Source organism: Oncorhynchus gorbuscha, linkage group LG17, assembly GCF_021184085.1.
Source record: "Oncorhynchus gorbuscha isolate QuinsamMale2020 ecotype Even-year linkage group LG17, OgorEven_v1.0, whole genome shotgun sequence".
NCBI lineage: Eukaryota > Metazoa > Chordata > Actinopteri > Salmoniformes > Salmonidae > Oncorhynchus > Oncorhynchus gorbuscha.
The window spans coordinates 52,736,075-52,755,647 of record NC_060189.1 but is presented as its reverse complement, the minus strand read 5'-3'; the positions used below and the strand labels follow the sequence as shown (position 1 = coordinate 52,755,647).

Genomic DNA, 19,573 nt, shown 5'->3' with positions numbered 1-19,573 from the left:
AAGTTTGTAATGTGAAAACATATTGTATGGATAGACTTGACAGAACTAGTAGGAAAAGGTGAATGTTGAACACATATCCAGTAAAAATGTTGGATTGCATAATGAAAAGGTTTGACAGCCGAATTAAGCAAATCGACGCAATCGGTCAGGCTTCACTTCACTTGTGCTAAAAAGAGGGAGGTTCTCTCGGCTGTTGCTAACACATGGCAGATCAAATACATAGCTAAAACGCTGATTAAGATGTTTACATGCTTTAATAATATTAAAGATGGCTCAGAAAACCGGATTATTTAATTGGCGTATGCTTAATTCGATTTTGACATTATGCCGATTAAGATAAACAGTGTGTGTTTACATGATTATTGCATAATCGGCCTACTGCCATAATCGGTTTAATATTGAATTATTACTGTGCATGTCAACGTACTCACTGTCTGGAATTGGCAAGGATGTATCACTAAACATAACTTATTGATGTACTATTTATAGATCGATTGATTATGTTCCATGCGTCATTGTTTAGCCTACTGTCCAAAATCGGACTTAATGATTCATTATGAATTATGGTTAACACGTGTAAAGTCACACATGCGCAGAGCGGAAGGGTTCGACAGGCCCCACAGCCTTGGCCTTCTTTAATAAAACGTACCTCTTGCCATTCCTCTGTATCGTTTTAGAATCTTGACACTTCTGGGAAGGACGCGCTCCCGTGCTACCTGTAGTTTCCTCCGCAATGCCCTGTTTTCGTTCAGGCTTTGAGTTATTTCCAAACGAAACACTGCACAGTAGTCGTCTACGAGTTTACAGATCTCTGCCACGGCTGCATTCGCTAGCACCTTCATGTTAGAGGCTAGTATGAAAAACCATAGTTAGCAGCTAGCTAGCGTTACCAACACAACATATATCAACCAAGTCCTGTCTCCAACGCGAATAATGAGATAAGTATGTTAATAAACGTCTAAATAATATTTAAACGCTTAACGTGGAAAATGTTCCCGGACACTTCACTTTTTCTAGCGGTATTACGGCAGTTTGAAAACAATCTTTAGAGGTGCATACTACTGTACAGAGTGGTAAACCATAGAAAAAAATAACATTTTGGAAAGAGGGAGAAAAAAAGACATCCATACAAAAACACAAATTAGACCCAGAAAAAAACTGTTCTTCGGCATACAGATCACTGACAATCTGAAATATACCTCATGAGGCTGACAGTACAGGTGCATCAAAGCTGGGGCCGAGAGACGTTTGTGCACTTATTTGAAATAAGGTACTGCTTATTACATTACACATATCTCCTATGATCAGTATCTTTTAAGCTGAGAGCAGACTTGTTTAGAAAGAATATGTTAGCAAAAAGAGTAAAATAATAGGACTTTATTCCATCAATCACCTCAGTAAGGTAAATATGAAACTTTCCTTGTTCTAGCCTAGGTTTACTCCCTCTGAAAACAGTTTACACAAGCCTGTTTCAAATGACCAGTTAAAGGGTTAATGAAGGGTATGTGGTTCAATTACCCTCTTAACCCAAGACACTTAACATGATAACTATCCCAGACATACATCTCAAGCCACAGTGCTACGATTTCTCCCGGTTGTGGACACTCCGATGTCTGGTAAGGTTACTCAAGAAGGAGAAGCTCTTGTAGCATAGTTTACACTTGAAGGGCTTCTCCTTGGTGTGAACGGTCTGGTGCTCCCTCAAATAGTGTGCCCTAGCGAAGCGCTTCCCACACGTGGGGCAGGCGTACGGCTTGTCCGCGTCTGTCCTAACGCTCGGCCTCCCACGTTGTGACCCAATGACACCAGAGGAGGTAGAAGCAGAAGTCTTTGAGCTCCCTCCTTGACCCGAAGCCATTGTTTGGGTGTTGTTGGGAATGGGTGCTGCGTTATAGGCTAGGTAACTCTCATTGTTAACGGCCATCCTTACACTGTCTGTATTCATGGGGTACCCATGAGGCAGCTGAGGAAGGCTAGGCCGAGGCCCATGCCCTCTATGAACCCATTCACCAGGCATTAGACAAGATCCTGGAGAAGACAGACTTCCTGTTAGACTCCTACCAGTGGGGTCTCCCACCACTCTCTGTGAAGGCTGAAGACCAGGGTGACCTACTCTGTTCATCATGGATACTGTGGTGTTTGTATCATGAGAACAGGAGGGTCTATCAGCCCCAGGTCCTGCTCCATCCCTGCACTGAGACTGTGAGGAGAAGGGTCTGGGCTGCAGACTGGATCCCTGTTTGGGGCCTCTGTCTTTTTGATGACCAACAGGACTTCCACCTGTCCACTGGTTTTGTTCTGTGTGGTGGTGGTTCGGTCCTGGTTCCGACTCGCGAATAAAGAGTGACGGCTCCTGATCCAGGTTTCTGATCCTGGGCCAGGGTTTGTGACCAGCCACTTCAGAGGTCCAGTCTCTCCCGCCAGCAACACCGGATATCAGCAGGTCCTCGTGGACTGCAGACTGTAAACACAAAATGTACAGAAGAGCATATAAAAGGTTTATATAAGAATCTCTTTACTGTAGACATTATAAAATGTTAACCACAGTCAAGCCAATCTCTAATATTGTGATTCAAATCCCCAATAATATGGAGTCATTGGTAGTTCATAAAAATTGTCCATATGTGTTGATTCAATAATTAAGTTTAATGTTTTGTTTCGACAGAGAAGGGAAACTCCGTCCCTACCATGATAAAAAAATAACCAAGTCAGTCAGCACAGAGTCAATTTTTTATTTAATTTCAACAAAATTGTTATATTGTGAAGTACAGTATTTATTGCATAAAGTGATACATGTGACTAGAATAACTTTTCTCCCTATGTTAACACTTTATCCTTTGTGTAAATCAGGTACCCTCACTTTGATAGAAATTAATTTTAGAACGCCTTGAAATAGGCTCAACATTACACACAGCTTCACTACATTAATAAACATGAATTAAGGCAATATCAGTGCCTCATTATAAAACAGTGGCATCTAACGGGACAAGGCTGTCACTTTTCATCAGGGAAGCATTTTTACAGACACCATCACACCAACTATCACCATATCATCTACACTTCCTCATCACACTCATTTTCATCATCCTCATTTTACCTCATCCAGTTCTGTACTACATCGAAAACCAACAGAATTAACTACAAACTAGCTAATACTACATAACATGGGTTGTGTGCATTTTCTGTTGGTGTATTCTGAGGTAGCTCCTCTCTGAGAATCTCTTCCCGCAGTGCATACAGGAGAACGGCCTCTCTCCTGTGTGGACCATCAGGTGCCTCTTCAGCTGGTGCTGGTGGGAGAACCTCTTGTCACACTGAGGGCAGTTGTATGGTTTCTCCCCTGTGTGGACCCTCTGGTGCCTCTTCAGGTTGGATGAGTCTGAAAAACTGGCCCGGCACAGGTGGCAGCTGAAAGGTTTCTCCCCTGTGTGCATCCTCTGGTGGATCTTCACCTGTTTGGGGAAACTGAAGGCTTTCCCACAGAATGAACACGGGAAGCGCTTCTCTTTGCCACCAGATCTATTGATAGCGTTACTACTACTGTCATTTGTCAATGGGCTTGTGTAGCCATTTAGTGTTGAGGCACTGGCATTGTCTGAGGTCTGGTTTAACATAAGGAGAGTGTGAGGAGGACGAAGGCCAGGGAGGGTCTGTGATGTCGCAGGGTCCATGTTCCAGTTGATAGATCCTATAGAAGGTATGCTGAAGGCAGCACCTTTTAGGGGGTTAACCTGAGGTGCCATCAGTCTCTCTGAATCACAACTATAGGAGCAGGACGGAGCATCACTAGCCGAGTCTGTGTCTATTCTCTCCCGCCGCGAACCGACACATCCCCATCCCTGCAGACCAAATCTACGCCCCGCTCTGGTCTCTGCCAGTCTGTTGTCATGGAGACTAAGTTCGGTTGTTGTTTTGTGTTCGACTGTCTGTTTCTGGTTGAAGTTAACAGTGTTGTTCCCCAGCCCAGAGTTGAAGATGCTGTCCCATCCACTGACCTCCACTATTTCTCCTCTGGTCCTGGCCTGCTCAGTGATGTTGTCTCCCGGGCCCTTGGCTGCGCCCATCTGGGTCTGGGATTCCAAGATGGCCGCCCAGTCTCTTCTGTTAGCCTCCAGCCAACCATCTGTAGGAAGAGGTTTCAAAGTAGACTTTACAAACTTGACAGAGAACTCTACACATGGAGTTTAAGTCAATTATCTGGTGAAGTTCATACAATACAATATGTGTGTTTTTGTATGTAAACATAAGTTATATTGATTAAATAGCCAGGTGCATCACTATTTCCATTGAAGTCTATTATCTATTATGTTCTGTATGTGGGTCTTTCTATAAACTATGGTACCAGTGAGGATTTCCAGTGAGGATTTCCTACGCTGGACAACTTTGTGTCATTACATTAAGGTATAGGGGGGGAATAGATACACCATAAGACCAAAAGTATGTGGACACCTGCTCCTCAAACATCTTATTCCAAAATCATGGCCATTAATATGGCGTTGGTCCCCTTTGGCCGCTATAACAGCCTCCACTCTTCTGGGAAGATGCTGGAACATTTCTACAAGGACTTGCTTCCATTCAGCCACGAGCATTAGTGAGGTCGGGCACTGATGTTGGGCGATAAGGCCGACAAGGCCTGGCAGCGTTCCAATTCATCCCAAAGGTGTTCGATGGGGTTGAGGTCAAGGCACTGTGCAGGCAAGTCAATTCTTCCTCACCGATCGACAAACCATTTCTGTATGGACCTCGCTTTGTGCACAGGAGCATTGTCATGCTGAAACAGGAAAAGTCCTTCCCCAAACTGTTGCCACAAAGTTGGAAGCACATAATCATCTAGAATGGCATTGTATGCTGTAGCATTTACATTTTCCTTCACTGGAACTAAGGAGCCTAGCCCAAACCATGAAAAACAGCCCCAGACCACTATTCCTCCTTCACCAATCTTCACAGTTGGCACTATGCATTGGGGCAGGTAGTGTTCTCCTGGCATCCGCCAAACCCCGATTCATCCATCGGACATCCAGAGGGTGAAGCATGATTCATCACTCCAGAGAACGCGTTTCCACTGCTCCAGAATCCAATGGCGGCAAGCTTTACACCACTCCAGCCGACGCTTGGCATTGCACATGGTAATCTTAGGCTTGTGTGCAGCTGCCCACCATTGAAACCATTTCATGAAGCTCCTGCCGAATAGTTCTTATGTTGACTTTGCTTCCAGAGGGAGTTTGGATCTCGGTAGTGAGTGTTGCAACCGAGGACATACTATTTTTACACACTACACGCTTCAGCACTTGACGGTCCTGTTCGGCCTACAGCTTGTGTGGCCTACAACTTCGTGGCTGAGCCGTTGTTGCTCCAAGACGTTTCTACTTCAACTTTCAGTTGACCGGGGCAGCTCTAGCAGGGCAGAAATTTGTTGAACTGACTTGTTGGAAAGGTGGCATGCTATGACATTGCCACGTTGAATGTCACGGCTCTTCAGTAAGGCCATTCTACTGCCAATGTGTGTCTATGGAGATTGCATGCCTGTGTGCTCGATTTTATACGGATGTTGATGAAATAGCCGAAGGGGTGTCCAAATACTTTTGTATATATAGTATATATTCAATAAAATTGTCGTTGATTTAAAACCTGTTAACCCTTTCTCATGGTTTGTGTCTTGATGGATTTGTCCGACATAAAACATTAATTTTCTGTCCTTAAATTTATGGCAGTGTTGCCATTAGATCATACATTAGGCATTAATCAGTTAAATTAGACTAACTTTAACCCTGTAAGAATCCTCGATCTAGCTGTCGGACAGTTTTTTTTTTGTATAGAGATCTCAGAAATACAGTGCAACGATGTAACATTTTGTGTGTCTGTGTGTTACAGGGTGAAAACAGTTTATGGGCACAAATCCCCAAAAAGATTGCAAAATGCTTCCAACCGAATGAGTCACCTTGATACGTAAAACCTAAATCGATACCGTCATTAACGTGGTTCTTCAATAATTACATAATACTTGTTGGATGCGCATTTGATGTCGAGCTGTTTAATTATGCTGTGATATTTTCACACATCGTCATCTGAATTTTTTGAATTACATTCAAGTGATGAACAGCTGTTAGTGATAGCAAATGCGATAAAACATTGGCACAAGTGCTGGGAAAAAAATGAATTTTTGTCTCATTTGTTATGCCTGTGAAGACAGTTGTGCCTGGATCCACGTTGGATCTAATGTCCCTAGTGAATTGATGTTGATCGGTTGTCGTCTGCTTGATTTTCAGCAGGGTCTCGTAAGATTTAACATAGAAAGCATTAAGGCAATGAGTTGATGTTTTCATATGTTTTTGTGCCTCAGATTGGACACAGTCTACGGTACACAATTGCGTAGGACAGACTATTACACCGAGTCTACTGTGCACAATTGTGAAGGATATACTATTGCGCAACACCCACCCAAGCTATTCCTATTAATTATTCTGGATATAATGACAACACATTACACAGCCTAGTGGGCTTCATCACAATTTGATCTGGTAATGACATGACAAATACATTTTGGTTTCCATGTTACACCTGTAATTTTAAACAATACAGGGGGCTTGAAGTAGCCTACTTGAACTTTAATTTGGAGCTTGGAAATTCAAGTACTGGAATTTGCCTACCTTGAAAATAAGATATTTCCTCAATTTGGTGCTTGAAAAGTCCTTGTAATTATTGTAGCCAATTTATAAGTCCTCCTGCAATTTCATTTTTGAGAAATGTGGCCACTTTAGTTTGTTTCCCGCTGCTTCAATCGAAGGGTGTTGTGCTACTCTGTTTCTGTAAAACCACGTGTGGTTATTATGAGGACGACAACATCTAATGTTGGCTTCAACCTGTCTTTCCATACAAATCCTTCCAGTACAAAAATAACACGGTTTTTGGTGGCTTTCTCATTATAAAAAAACAACTGATGGTGAGATTCAAAACGGTGAGTTTGATGCTGCCGCTATTCACTGCTTTATGTGTGGCTGCGTTGGCTACAGGAAAACCGCCATGCATGCAACCAATCTATTTAGTCAGGCAACTCCACATTATTCTCATATTTTAGAATGTAATACTAATTTGAATATCAATGCATTGACAAGGCCTAAAAAAAAGTGGTAATGGTTTACTTTTTTGGGGGGGACACTTTTTGGTGGTGGTTGGGGGGTTCTATAATAGGCCCTATATTTCCAATGATATAAATTATACAATATTGAGGCCCTTGAAAATGACTAAGTGCCCAAAAAAAAGTCCCTGAAGGTCCCTGAATTTGACTTTCCAATGTCTGTATGAACCCTTCTTAAAGGATGTATAGTATTGGGCCTATGTTGTTGTATAGGTGGCGTTAATGGACAATTTGCATATATTCCTTTAAGTACACTGTGGAACTGCAAGAAAATCATTATTTTTGTTTCAACCATTTTTTAAATTGATCCCAATTTTGAGCTCATCATTTATAAAAAAGACCCAGATGTATTTCTCCCTTACCTTGCTCCCCCATCTTTAGTCCACTCAGCAGGTCAATGCTCTCTGGTCCGTCTTCTATAGTCTCCTCTTTGACTAATAGCAGATCAGACTTCCCATCCTCCATGTCTACTGACTAAGAGATACAGTGTGAGAGGATGTTGGATTAAGAAATCTGATATCAGCACCCTGCTATGGAGCATCTTCTGATTGGGAAATGAGGGATTGCTATGAGTACTATGGAAACTTGTTAGTTGATTTGATTGTTTTACATGGTTTTAAATTCAAAGGCATGGTCCCACACTTAAGACAACATTTATCAAGAGCTGGGCCTGTATCCACAAAAAGTCTCAGAGTAGGAGTGCTGATCTTTCCATATAATCCTATTCATTATGATCTAAAAGGCTAAACTGATCCTAGATCAGCAGTCCTACTCGAGAGGCTTTGTGGATACAGGCCCTGAACTAATACCATTCAGACAGTAGTTCAGTGGGCTCACCTCAGTGAGGCTGTGTGTGGTCCTGTACTGCTCAGCTGGTTCCTCTGCCGGTTCAGGAGGTGTAGTCTGGTTGTCCTCCATGACCATGTTCCCCTCAGGGTTCCCCAGACCCTCCTCATACCCCTCCTCCTTCACCAGCAGCACCTCTGGACCCTCCTCCTCCTGGAAGAGAGAGGTGATCCAGATTACACAGACGTACACTCCCTCGGGTACATACACAACGATAATAAAGACACTCAACATGGATGGGCCATACTTGCTAACATTATAAACAGTTTCTCAGTCTCAATGTGCATCAGCCAATTAAAATGGTTGATTTACTTGCACATGATAAAAAGATACACAACTGTTCCTCGGGCGCCGATGACACAGATGTTGTTTAAGGCAGCCCCCTGCCCATCTCTGATTCAGAGGGGTTGGGTTGAATGCATTTAGTTGTACAACTGACTAGGTATCCACCCTTTTCTCTTTCTTTACATTCTAGCTGGTCATTCTAGCTGGTCCGATCAGATAACCTGGCATCACGCTAATCTCACAAGGTAGCAGTGATTATTTCCTGTAACAAATTCCTGTAACAAATTCCACATCATCCTATCAAAGACCTTAGACTTTTTATCCACAAAACAATGGTATTAATTAAAATAGGTAAATTTGGCCACCAGAGGGATTATTTTAAAACCTACAAATTCAAGGTTATTTTGTTCCACTAGGTCTAGGTCTGTAAAGTGTTGTGTCCCAATATTGCATGATGATGCATCCTTGACTAGGCTACTACCTCCCATACACACCAAAAAGTTTTTGCCTATCCGTTTCACATATATTAATGTGCATAGCACTAAAGATGTAGGAGGATTATACAACAAGTTATATTCGCGTAGATCGTAATTAATTTTTTAAAAGATGCTCGTGGTCTTGTCAAATTGCTGTAATTTCCTCGACTGCCATCACTAAATGGTGGCGTGATAAACCCAGAGACGGAGAGAGATGACGGCCGGGAGCTAGAGTGTATTGGTTATAAAGCACTGTGTGTATGCGGATCACATGTTAATGTATGTTAAATTAAGTCTCAATGAAAGTCTTAAAATAAAGTCCCATTTTGTGTTTATTAAAACATTAATACACAACATGATAACCACACAACGTCTCAACTAAAAATCTGCATGAACCTGATGAACTGAATTAATTTTCGAATTAAAAGTATCTGGCGGAAAAAAATGAGGTAGTTGAATGGAAGTAATGAAATAGGCTTTTTTAACATCATAGCCTACACAGTACAAACACAATGTGTAAAATACTTTTTTGGCGTATACAGTTCCAGTCAAAAGTTTGGACACCTACTCATTCAAGGGTTTTTCTTTATTTGTACTATTTTCTACATTTTAGAATAATAGAAGACATCACAACTATTAAATAACCCAAAAAGTTTTAAACAAATCAAAATATATTTTAGATTCTTCAAAGTAGCAACCTCTTCGCACACTCTTGACATTGTCTCAGTCAGCTTCAAGAGGTAGTCACCTGAATGCATTTCATTTAACAGGTGTGCCTTAAGTTGATTTGTGGAATTTCCTTCCTTCTTAATGAGTTTGAGCCAGTCAGATGTGTTGTGACAAGGTAGTGGTGTTATACAAAAGATAACCCTATTTGGTAAAAGACCAAGTGCATATTATGGCATGAACAACTAAAATAAGCAAAAAGAAACGACAGTCCATCATTACTTTTAAGACAAAGGTCAGTCAATCCGTAAAACTTTTAAAGTTCCTTCACGTGCAGTCGCAAAAACCATCAAGTGCCATCATGAAACTGCCTCTCATGAGGACCGCCACAGGAATAGAAGACCCAGAGTCTCCTCTGCTGCAGAGGATAAGTTCATTAGAGTTACCAGCCTCAGAAATTGCAGCCCAAATAAATGCTTCAGAGTTCAAGTGACAGACACATCTCAACATCAACTGTTCAGAGGAGACTGTGAATCAGGCCTTCATGGTCGAATTGCTGCAAAGAAACCAATGCTAAAGGACACCAATAAGAAGAAGACTTGCTTGGGCCAAGAAACACAAGAATGGACATTAGACCGTTGGAAATCTTTCTTTTGGTCTGATGAGTCCAAATATGAGATTTTTGGTTCCAACCGCCGTGTCTGTGAGACGCAGAGTAGGTGAATGGATGATTTTTGCATGTGTGGTTCCCACCGTGAAGCATGGAGTAGTAGATGTGATGGTGCTTTGCTGGTGACACTGTCTGATTTATTTAGAATTCAAGGCACAATTAACCAGCATGGCTACCACAGCATTCTGCAGCGATACGCCACCCCATCTGGTTTGTGCTTAGTGGGACTATCATTTGTTTTTCTACAAGACAATGACCCAAAATACACCTACAGGCTGTGTAAGAGCTATTTGACCAAGGAGAGTAATGGAGTGCTGCATCAGATGTCCTGGCTGCTACAATCACCTGACCTCAACTCAGTTGAGTTGGTTTGGGATGAGTTGGACCGCAGAGTGAAGGAAAAGCAGCCAACAAGTGCTCAGCATATGTGGGGACTCCTTCAAGACCGTTGGAAACACATTCCTCATGAAGCTGGTTGAGAGAATGCCAAGAGTGTGCAAAGTTGTTGTCAAGGCTATTTTTTAAATATATTTTTTTATTTAACTAGAAAAGTCAGTTAATAACAAATTCTTATTTACAATGACGGCCTACTCCGGCCAAACCCGGACGATGCTGGGCCAATTGTACGCTGCCCTATGGGACTCCCAATCCCAGCCAGATGTGATACAGCCTGGCCTCGAACCAGGGACTGCAGTGACACATCTTGCACTGAGATGCAATGCCTTAGACCGCTGCACCACTCAGGACAGACAGAGTCCACAAATTCACTTTTTTGAAATGCATTCCAGGTGACTACCTCATGAAACTGGTTGAAAATGGCAAGACTGTACAAAGTTGTCATCAAGGCAAAGGGTGACCAATTTGAAGATTCTCAAATATATTTACATTTGTATAACACTTTTCTGGTTACTACATGATTCCTTGTGTGTTATTTCATAGTTGTGATGTCTTCACTATTATTCTACAATGTAGAAAATAGGTACAAATAAATTAAACTTTGAATGAGTAGGTGTTTAACCTTTTGACTGGTACATCAAACACCCACACACACACACTTTATCCTTAATTTACTCAAGTCTTTATATTATTTTACTTGTATATTAATTATATTAATTGTTCCGGTCAATATTGCTCAAATTCAGTACTTTTGATTGGGAATAATTGATGGACAGCAATATTCAAACATTGTCTCAGATTTAAGTCAGGATCACTCAACACCTCTTGGAAAGTCATTCTGGTGTGTATTTGGCATTAGAATGTGTGAAGAATACAACTATTCCAGGATTAGGTGTTGCCACCACAATACTTTAACTTTCGAAGTCCAATTTAATCCCCTTTAGACTTAATTTTAAGGAAGAAAAATGTGAAGACTGTGCAAGGTATGTGTAGACTTTCACTAGGCACTGTATATCACACAATGTATAGATGCAATATTCTACACTGAAATCTGTTAGTCCAAATGCATTGGTGGATATGTTTTGCCGACAACAAAGAAAATTAATCTTTGTCTTTTGTGCAGGGTTTGATCTAAACCTCAGAAGCTATCGAGCAGAATGGTTACTTTCTATGTTATAGACTGGAATGTTTTTTCTGCTGGTGTATCCTGAGTGAGCTCCTCTTTGAGAACTTCTTCCCGCAGTGCTTACAGGCGAACAGCCTGTCTCCTGTGTGGACCTTCAGGTGCCTCTTCTGCTGGTGCTGGTGGGAGAACCTCTTCTCACACTGGATGCAGCTGATGGGCTTCACCCCTGTGTGGACCCTCTGGTGGATCTCCACCCAATGAAGGCAGCTAAAGCCTTTGTTACAGAACATGCAGAGGAACCGTTTCTCTTTACTACACCCTGATGTTGCGCGACCTCCCTGAGCCTGGGCTCTAGCCCTGTCATTTAAGTTCAAAACCTGATCGAAAAGGACACGGCCGTGTGAATCGGAAAGTGCCATCGACATGAACACTGTATCGCAATCCCTGAACGCATGTACAGGGGAGTGGGTCGTGGCATTTGGATTTGTCTTAAACCCTGTAATCTAAGAAATATTTGCAGAGTGTCTGTCTCCTAGGTGACTATCTGCATTCCATGTGGGAGGAGCGCCACCCTCCACTTTCAAAGTCATCTCATCTACCAAAGACTACAACCTCCCCTTTCTTATCTAGGCACCCTTCAGAGTATACAATACTATTGTACCGGTTCCATTCCCCTCTAGACAGATCATTCTGTGTGTCTAAACCCCACGGGCATGTTGCCAGGGTCCATCTCTGTAGTGTAAGAACAAGAGATCATCAACACAAGTGTCTAACGCCTCACCATCTCCAAGGGAATGAACCGTCCTCTGGCTCTGGTAAAATACTGGTAAATACTCTGAGCTGGGAACAGGACAACCTAGTGGCAACAGACTCTGTCTTTATGGGTCTGATCTATGGTCTCTGACTTAAGGACGGCATTCCACATTCCACTGACCTCCGTGGTGCTGTGCCGTGTCTTGGCCTGGGGCGCCATGGCGGTGGATAGGTCCTCTGTGGCTACAGGGGGCGCCACTCCAGACGCTGCTCCAGTCTGGATGTCTCTGCTGTGTCGTGGGTCCTCCTCTCCTCCAGTCCTCTCCTGCTTGACCCCAGGACCTGCATCCTCTGCGTCTGCAGACTGACACAAGAAGAGAGGATGTTATTACCAGGAATGGGGGAGGTTATTTGAATATCTGAAAGGAGGTTAGTATTCGAAATACTTACAACAGTATTAACTTGGGAAGGAAAAAAATCATAGGTCTATTTTAACTATGAAAAGGCTTTCTCAATTAAATACAATTCTAATTGTTTGAATAGTGAAAATATTTAAAATGCCCATCCCAGTTATTGCCGGTACATGAGTAGAATTGGATAACAATGTAATTTTGAAGTCTTACAGATAAATGAAGATGTAAGCAAGTGAACAGCTGAGGGGAGCATTCCTGAAATAAACTGGACACATTTGATGTACTGTAATTTTGATGTAATACTATAACACTAACTTCTATCACGATAACGTGCTGGGTTGAGGTTCCACTCCCCTCATCAACAGTGATTGGTTGGTCATCTCTCCATGTATTATGTCCCGCTGGCTTCACAATGCTTCTGTAGCCTTCAGTGAGATGTCCTTCACCTGAAAGAGTGATTGGGGGAAAAGAGGTGGTTAGGTTAGCTACTGTCAGTGCTATATTGTACACTATTGACAGTTTTGTCACTGTCTAGAATAGGCAAGAATGCAAGGTAACACTTTCAACTTCTTAATATACTATTTATTGATCAATGTATAGTGTTCCATGTATCACATTGTTTTCATTTAGTAAAAAAATAGGACATGCAGTAAATCAAGAATCAGATAAGAGACTGGTTCGAATATGATCATGTGTCTTTCCGCAATATAGCTAATTAATTGGGGGAAGTATTGCTTATTATTCAAAAACTGACCAAGACATAATTCTGGCTAACACATCTGAACACGTGCAGAGGATAGCCAGCAGATCCTATCTGCTTGTTTACAGCTGCACTAGGATTTGACAGACTTCCTGTGTAGATTAAGACATGTGGAGCCAGAGTGAGATATAGTTTAGAAAATGTACTTCAATTGAGTAGTGCTTTGGACACTCTTGTCCCATTGTTACAAAGAGAATATTGAAGAGTGCTAGTTAAGTAAACTGCCATGTTTGTCCTCATGCTAGCTAACAGTAGCCATTATGGAATGGCGTTGAACAACAAAGAAGCTGATTGGCTGACACTGCCATTCCCAAAATGGCCGCTGTTGCTTCTGCTACCTAGCATAATAATGAACAGTCCAGTTTTCCAGAAAAAACTAGCAGTCTTTCAATTCTCTCAGTGTAACAATTGGGATAATTGGACAATTCAGAATACAAAGCATTTTTTAATCCCTGGATTGAGGTATGCTTTCTGAGCCATGTCTCGCCCCGGCTCTGTTTTAATCTACTTAGAAAATATGGCTGACCTAAACCTAGTGCAGCTGCAAGCAAGCTGGTCGGATCTGCTGGCTAATGCAGAGAGTAATGGCGCTACAGGCATGAACGGGCGGTATTTTGTCAATTGTACCTCTTGCTATTCTGTATCGGTCGACGACTTTGACACTACTGGGACGACTGGCGAGGACGCGCTCTCGTATTGTCCTCTCTGCGCGCTCCCGTGCCACCTTCAGTTCCAGTAGCTGTAGTTTCCTCCGCAATCCCCTGTTTTCTTTCTGGCTTTGAGTTATTTCCAAACGAAACACTGCATAGTCGTCGTCTACGAGTTTACAGATCTCTGCCACAGCTGCATTCGCCAGCACCTCCATGACGGAGGCTATTTGAGTGTGAAAAACCATACAATTAAGGTTAGCCATTATTGTTAGCAGCTAGCAAGCATTACCTAGATAACATACATCAACCAAGTCCCGTCTCCAACGCGAATTAAAGACTACCTGAGGTTAGTATGTGATACTGTCTAGTTAAATTGGTCATATTGTGAATTCAATGATGTTAATAAACATCTCAATAACCAATACAAATTCAAAAGAGGAAATTGTTCTTGGTAACTGGTCACTTCCGTTAACTTCTTTGATATGACGGTTCGCAAACAACTGTTAGAGGTGCATGCCGCCACCTACTGTATGGGTGGTAAACTACGGGTTGAAACCGACATTATACAAAGTAAAAAATAAAACTCCCCCTCCTTCAGTCACATTCCAATTTAAATCACATCCCGACACAGGCTCAGGAGTCTGTTAGGGCAGTAATCTTCGTTGAAAGGGTTACTTTTACTGCCTCTTCTGTCAAATCACTGAGTCCCCCCAAAAATGTTCAGCTGCACTTCAAATGCCAATTTAGTCTGATTTCTTCTCCGTTTGTGCTGTGCAGTTGATGACCATTGCAATAAATGCTACAAAGCACACATTTTTACACACACATTCACTGATGCAGGCTCTACTACCATTGCATGTTTGCCACCTCAATTGCAGCATCTAACCTCCACTAGCATTCGATACTCTCCATGTCTGCAAACATTTGACACCTTACCAAATATTTAGCATCTAGGCTCTTAAAGGGTATCTCACATAGCCCAACTTTACATGAGGGAGAGATTGTGGATTAAGTGTATTTCTTCATTAAATTGACCATACGGGTAAGTCAACCTGCTCCAATAACTACCTACTTCCTCAGGTATTAAATCTGTACACACTTTATGCGCCATCCCAGATATAATCCTGTTGATAGGCGCTCTGCTTTGAAGATCCATACACGAAACATTCCACTCATTTCTTCTTGAGACACAATGCACACACCTCTTGTACTCCGCAGACACACAAAAAAATCCAAATAAACCCACTTCTTGTGACTCTGACGCCACTTCACCCAACACATTCCATGACATCTATCGAGACTTCAAAAGGATTTCCAAAACACTCACTCAGACTAAAGACAAGTCTAAGGGTTTCCACAACAACTTTACTTCTGTTGTTTCCTTCCTTTTTCGCCACTGAAACCCACTCATTCTCACTGTCATCTTCACTCGCCAGCAGTTTCAAACAAAATATCAGTTTCTGCTATGTTCCTCACCTCATGGCTATCCATACTCGGACCACTTGTGTTTACACTGAACAGAAAGGATTTATATTAAAGATGAGACCCTGAAGGAGAAGACAGACCTCCTGATAGACTCCCACCAGAGGGGTCTCCCACTACTCTCTGTGAAGGCTGAAGCCCAGGGTGACCTGTTCTGTTAATTATTGATACTGTAGGGTTTTTATCATAGGAACAGGAGGGTCTATCCCTATCAGCCAAGCAGTGGCTGATAGGTTATGTCGATATAGGACTCGTTTTACTGTGGATATAGATACTTTTGTACCTGTTTCCTCCAGCATCTTCACAGGGTCCTTTGCTGTTGTTCTGGGATTGATTTGCACTTTTCGCACCAAAGTATGTTCATCTGTAGGAGACAGAACATGTCTGATTTCAAAGCGGTATGACGGTTCTGTGGTCCCATGGTGTTTATACTTGCGTACTATTGTTTGTATAGATGAACGTGGTACCTTCAGGCGTTTGGAAATTGCTCCCATGGATGAACCAGACTTGTGGAGGTCTACAAATTTTGGCTGATTTCTTTTGATTTTCCCATGATGTCAAGGAAAGAGGCACTGAGTCTGAAGGTAGGCCTTGAAATACATCCACAGCTACACCTCAAATTTACTCAAATGATGTCAATTTTCCTATTAGAAGCTTCTAAAGCCATGACATAATTTTCTGGAATTTTCCAAGCTGTTTAAAGGCACAGTCAACTTAGTGTATGTAAACTTCTGACCCACCGGAATTGTGATTAAAGGGAATTATAAGTGAAATAATCTGTCTGTAAACAATTGTTGTAAAAATCACTTGTGTCATGCACAAAGCAGATGTCCTAACCGACTTGCCAAAACTATCGTCATTGCAAACATGGGCTAAACAGGAGGCAGAAAACTGGCTATATGGCAGCATAACTATAAAGATTATATCATCACACAAAACGCTAATTGTTTTGTCCCAATGTGTAGACCATCTTGTTTGAAACTATTGTTACAGCAATATCAGTTACACCAGACAGAGAAGGTTGTAGCCTTCATACATATTTTTGGAACTTTCATTAAAATCGCAGCTGTTCAGACATATGAGGCAGAGACATCGGCTATATCATCATATCGATCAAATTGCTTTTGGGTTCAGAAGAGGGTGAGTAAATGGAGAAACTTGAACATGCGTAAATAACACAAGCGCATAATGCGATTTGGATCCATAGATTTGAGGAAGAGGGGATGACAACTCTATTCGTAGCCTCTGCCTTTCTGTACATTTGGTACCCTCACTTTGATAACATTTATTTGAGAATACTTTGGAAAAGGTTCAACATTACACACATCTTCATGACAAGTAAACATGAAGATGTATTAAGGCACTAGAAAACAATTAAGGCACTGTCATTTCCACATTATAAAACACAGGCATCAAACAGGACAAGGTTGTCATTTTATCAGAGAAGCATTTTTACACCAACCATCAACCCTGCCTCATCATACTCATTCTTTCCTAAGTTCACCTCATCCAGTTCCCTACTAAATCCAAAACCAACAGAATTAACTAACTAACTAGGACTACATTACATGTCACAATACTCTATACATGGGCCATGTGCATTTTCTGCGGGTCATTCCTGAGATAGCTCCTCTCTGAGAAACTCATTGCGTACAGGCGAGCGGCCTCTCTCCCATGTGGACCTTCAAGTAACATCTTCAGATGATGCTGGTGGAAGAACCTTTTGTCACACTGGGGGCAGCTAATAGATTTATCCAGTGTGGACCCTCTGGTGCCTCTTTAGGTGACAAGCATTGGCAAAGTGCATCTGACATTGGGTACAGTCAAAAGTGTACAACCACCGTGTGCATCCTCTTGTGGATCTCCACCTGTTTGGGGAAACGCTTATCTTTGCCATTAGATCTGCTGATAGCATTACTACTACTGTCATTTTTTTCAATGGGCTTGTGTAGCCATTTAGTGTTGAGGGACTCACATTGTCTGAGGTCTGGTTTAACATAAGGAGAGGAGGACAAAGGTCAGGCAGTGTTCGTGTTGTTGCAGGGTCCATGTTCCAGTTGATAGATCCTATAGAAGGCAGGCTGAAGGCAGCACCTGTTAGGGGGTAAACCTGAGGCGTCAGTCTCTCTGAATCACAACTATAGGAGCAGGATGGAGCATCGCTAGCCAAGTCTGTGTCTGTTCTCTCCCACCGCATATGGACACCTCCCCGTAGACCAAATCTACACCTTGCCCTCGTCTCTGCCAGTCTGTTGTCATGGAGACTAAATGTGTTTGTTGTTCTGTGTTCGAATGTCTGTTTCTGATTGTGGTTATGGAGGGGTTAGGGTCCCAAAGACCCTCCCCATTATTAATTAAGGGGACCTTAAAAGTCATGTTTTGCTGCAGGCCTTACAAGATACTGTTATGTGCCTAAAACTCTGCCACTATACCTTGCACAAGCCATCTATATTAGTCTTTGTGGTTAAGCCCTAGCTGTTGTAAGAGTGTGCTTGCAGGCTAGGTCTGAGTCAGACCGAAACTAGATAAAGAGAAGTAACTACTGTCTGGTTTTGACATTTTGATCTTGTGTGACAGTGGACAATGCTAATGAATTCAGAGAAGCTAGTGTACTAGGTTACCTTATAAGGTAACCTCAGCATATTGCTGTATACATACATTGACGTAGGTGATCATACCACCAGGGAGTGATCACATGTATAAAATCAGCTGCGCCCTTAGGTGGGATGCAGAACTTACTCTGAAACACACATGCTGTGTTTCCATTGTCAACTTCTGTCTGAAATTGCATTAATAAAGGTTTGACTGATTTACTTAAAGAAGATATTGTCTGACTGCTGATTTCACCAATAAGCCAATGATTGACAAGGAACCTACCCCGACAGTTAACAGTGTTGTTCCCCAGCCCAGAGTTGAAGACACTGTCCCATCTACTGACCTCCACTATGTCGCCACTAGTCCTGGCCCGCTCAGTGATGTCCTCCCCATCTATGGGAATCCAAGACGGCCGCCCAGTCTCTTCTGTTAGCCTCCAGCCAACCACCTGCAGGAAGAGTTTAGAAAATAGACTTTAAAAACATGGCAGAGAACTCTAATCTGGAGTTTTTGTCAATTACCTGATCATGTTCATACATTGTGTTTTTTAATGTAAACATGAGTTGTAATTGATTTCATTTTATGAATGAAGAAAATTCCCATTGAAGATCTATTACTGTCTGTAGGCTATATGTATTTCTCCCTTACCTTGCGCCCCCCATCTTTAGTCCACTCAGTAGATCAATGCTCTCTGATCCATCTTGTATGGTCTCTTATTTGATTAGCAGCAGTTCAGGCTTCCTATCCTACATGTCAATTCACATTTTATTGGTCACATAAACATGGTTAGCAGATGTTAATGCGAGTGTAGCAAAATGCAGATACAGAGTGAGAGGATGTTTGATCAATAAATATGATATGAGCACCCTGCTATGGAGCATCTTCTGATTGGGCAATAAAGGATTGCTATGAGTACTACGCAAACATGTAAGTTGATTTGATTACTTGACACTCTTTAATGGTGTGATAATTGAAAGGCATGGTCCCACACTTAGGATAAAATGTATCAAGATCTGGGCCCGTATCCACAAAAAGTCTCAGAGTAGAAGTGCTAATCGATGATCAGTTCCCTACCTGTCTATATAGTCTTATTCATTAGGATCTAAAAGGCAATCTTACTCAGAGAGGCTTTTTGAAAACAGGCCCTTACTGAATACCATTCAGCCAGTAGTTCACAATAGGCTCACCTCAATAAGACTGTGTGTGGTCCTGTGCTGCTTAGCTGGATCCTCTGTGGGTTCAGGAGGAGATGTAGTCTGGTTGTCCCCCATGACCATGTTCCCCTGAGGCTTTCCCAGACCCTCCTCACACCCCTCCTCT

At 42.1% G+C, this 19,573-nt stretch overlaps 1 protein-coding gene across 4 annotated transcripts; it reads right to left on the bottom strand.

Annotated features, from left to right (window-relative positions):
- Window positions 1-1,362: 1,362 nt before the first annotated feature.
- LOC124001620 (zinc finger and SCAN domain-containing protein 4-like) lies at window positions 1,363-18,937 on the bottom strand. Of its 4 annotated transcripts, XM_046308575.1 has the most exons (11): window positions 18,902-18,937; window positions 18,597-18,701; window positions 17,634-17,752; window positions 15,942-16,022; window positions 14,154-14,399; window positions 13,082-13,212; window positions 12,535-12,717; window positions 7,973-8,134; window positions 7,498-7,609; window positions 3,996-4,123; window positions 1,363-2,461 (listed from the first exon to the last, which is right to left on the bottom strand). In XM_046308575.1, the coding sequence occupies exons 4-11, from the start codon at window positions 15,955-15,957 to the stop codon at window positions 1,580-1,582; spliced, it is 1,860 nt and encodes a 619-aa protein (XP_046164531.1). In that variant the 5' UTR covers window positions 15,958-16,022; window positions 17,634-17,752; window positions 18,597-18,701; window positions 18,902-18,937; the 3' UTR covers window positions 1,363-1,579. The 4 variants fall into 4 exon arrangements, with proteins under 4 accessions (XP_046164531.1, XP_046164530.1, XP_046164529.1 ...); XM_046308574.1 differs by lacking the exons at window positions 15,942-16,022; window positions 17,634-17,752; window positions 18,597-18,701; window positions 18,902-18,937 and adding an exon at window positions 14,518-15,564; XM_046308573.1 differs by lacking the exons at window positions 15,942-16,022; window positions 17,634-17,752; window positions 18,597-18,701; window positions 18,902-18,937 and having other exon boundaries at window positions 14,154-15,562.
- Window positions 18,938-19,573: the final 636 nt, after the last annotated feature.

What these genes read in the sequence shown, in the direction of transcription:
- LOC124001620 (XM_046308574.1), bottom strand. Translation starts at nt 14,557, where the DNA reads ATGACCAATTTAACTAGACAGTATCACATACTAACCTCAG. An exon ending in CCGATACAGAATAGCAAGAG is followed by an intron (nt 13,213 to 14,153) that starts GTACAATTGACA and finishes TCACTCTTTCAG; the next exon opens with GTGAAGGACATCTCACTGAA. An exon ending in CCAGAGGAGAAATAGTGGAG is followed by an intron (nt 2,462 to 3,995) that starts GTCAGTGGATGG and finishes TTGTGTTTACAG; the next exon opens with TCTGCAGTCCACGAGGACCT.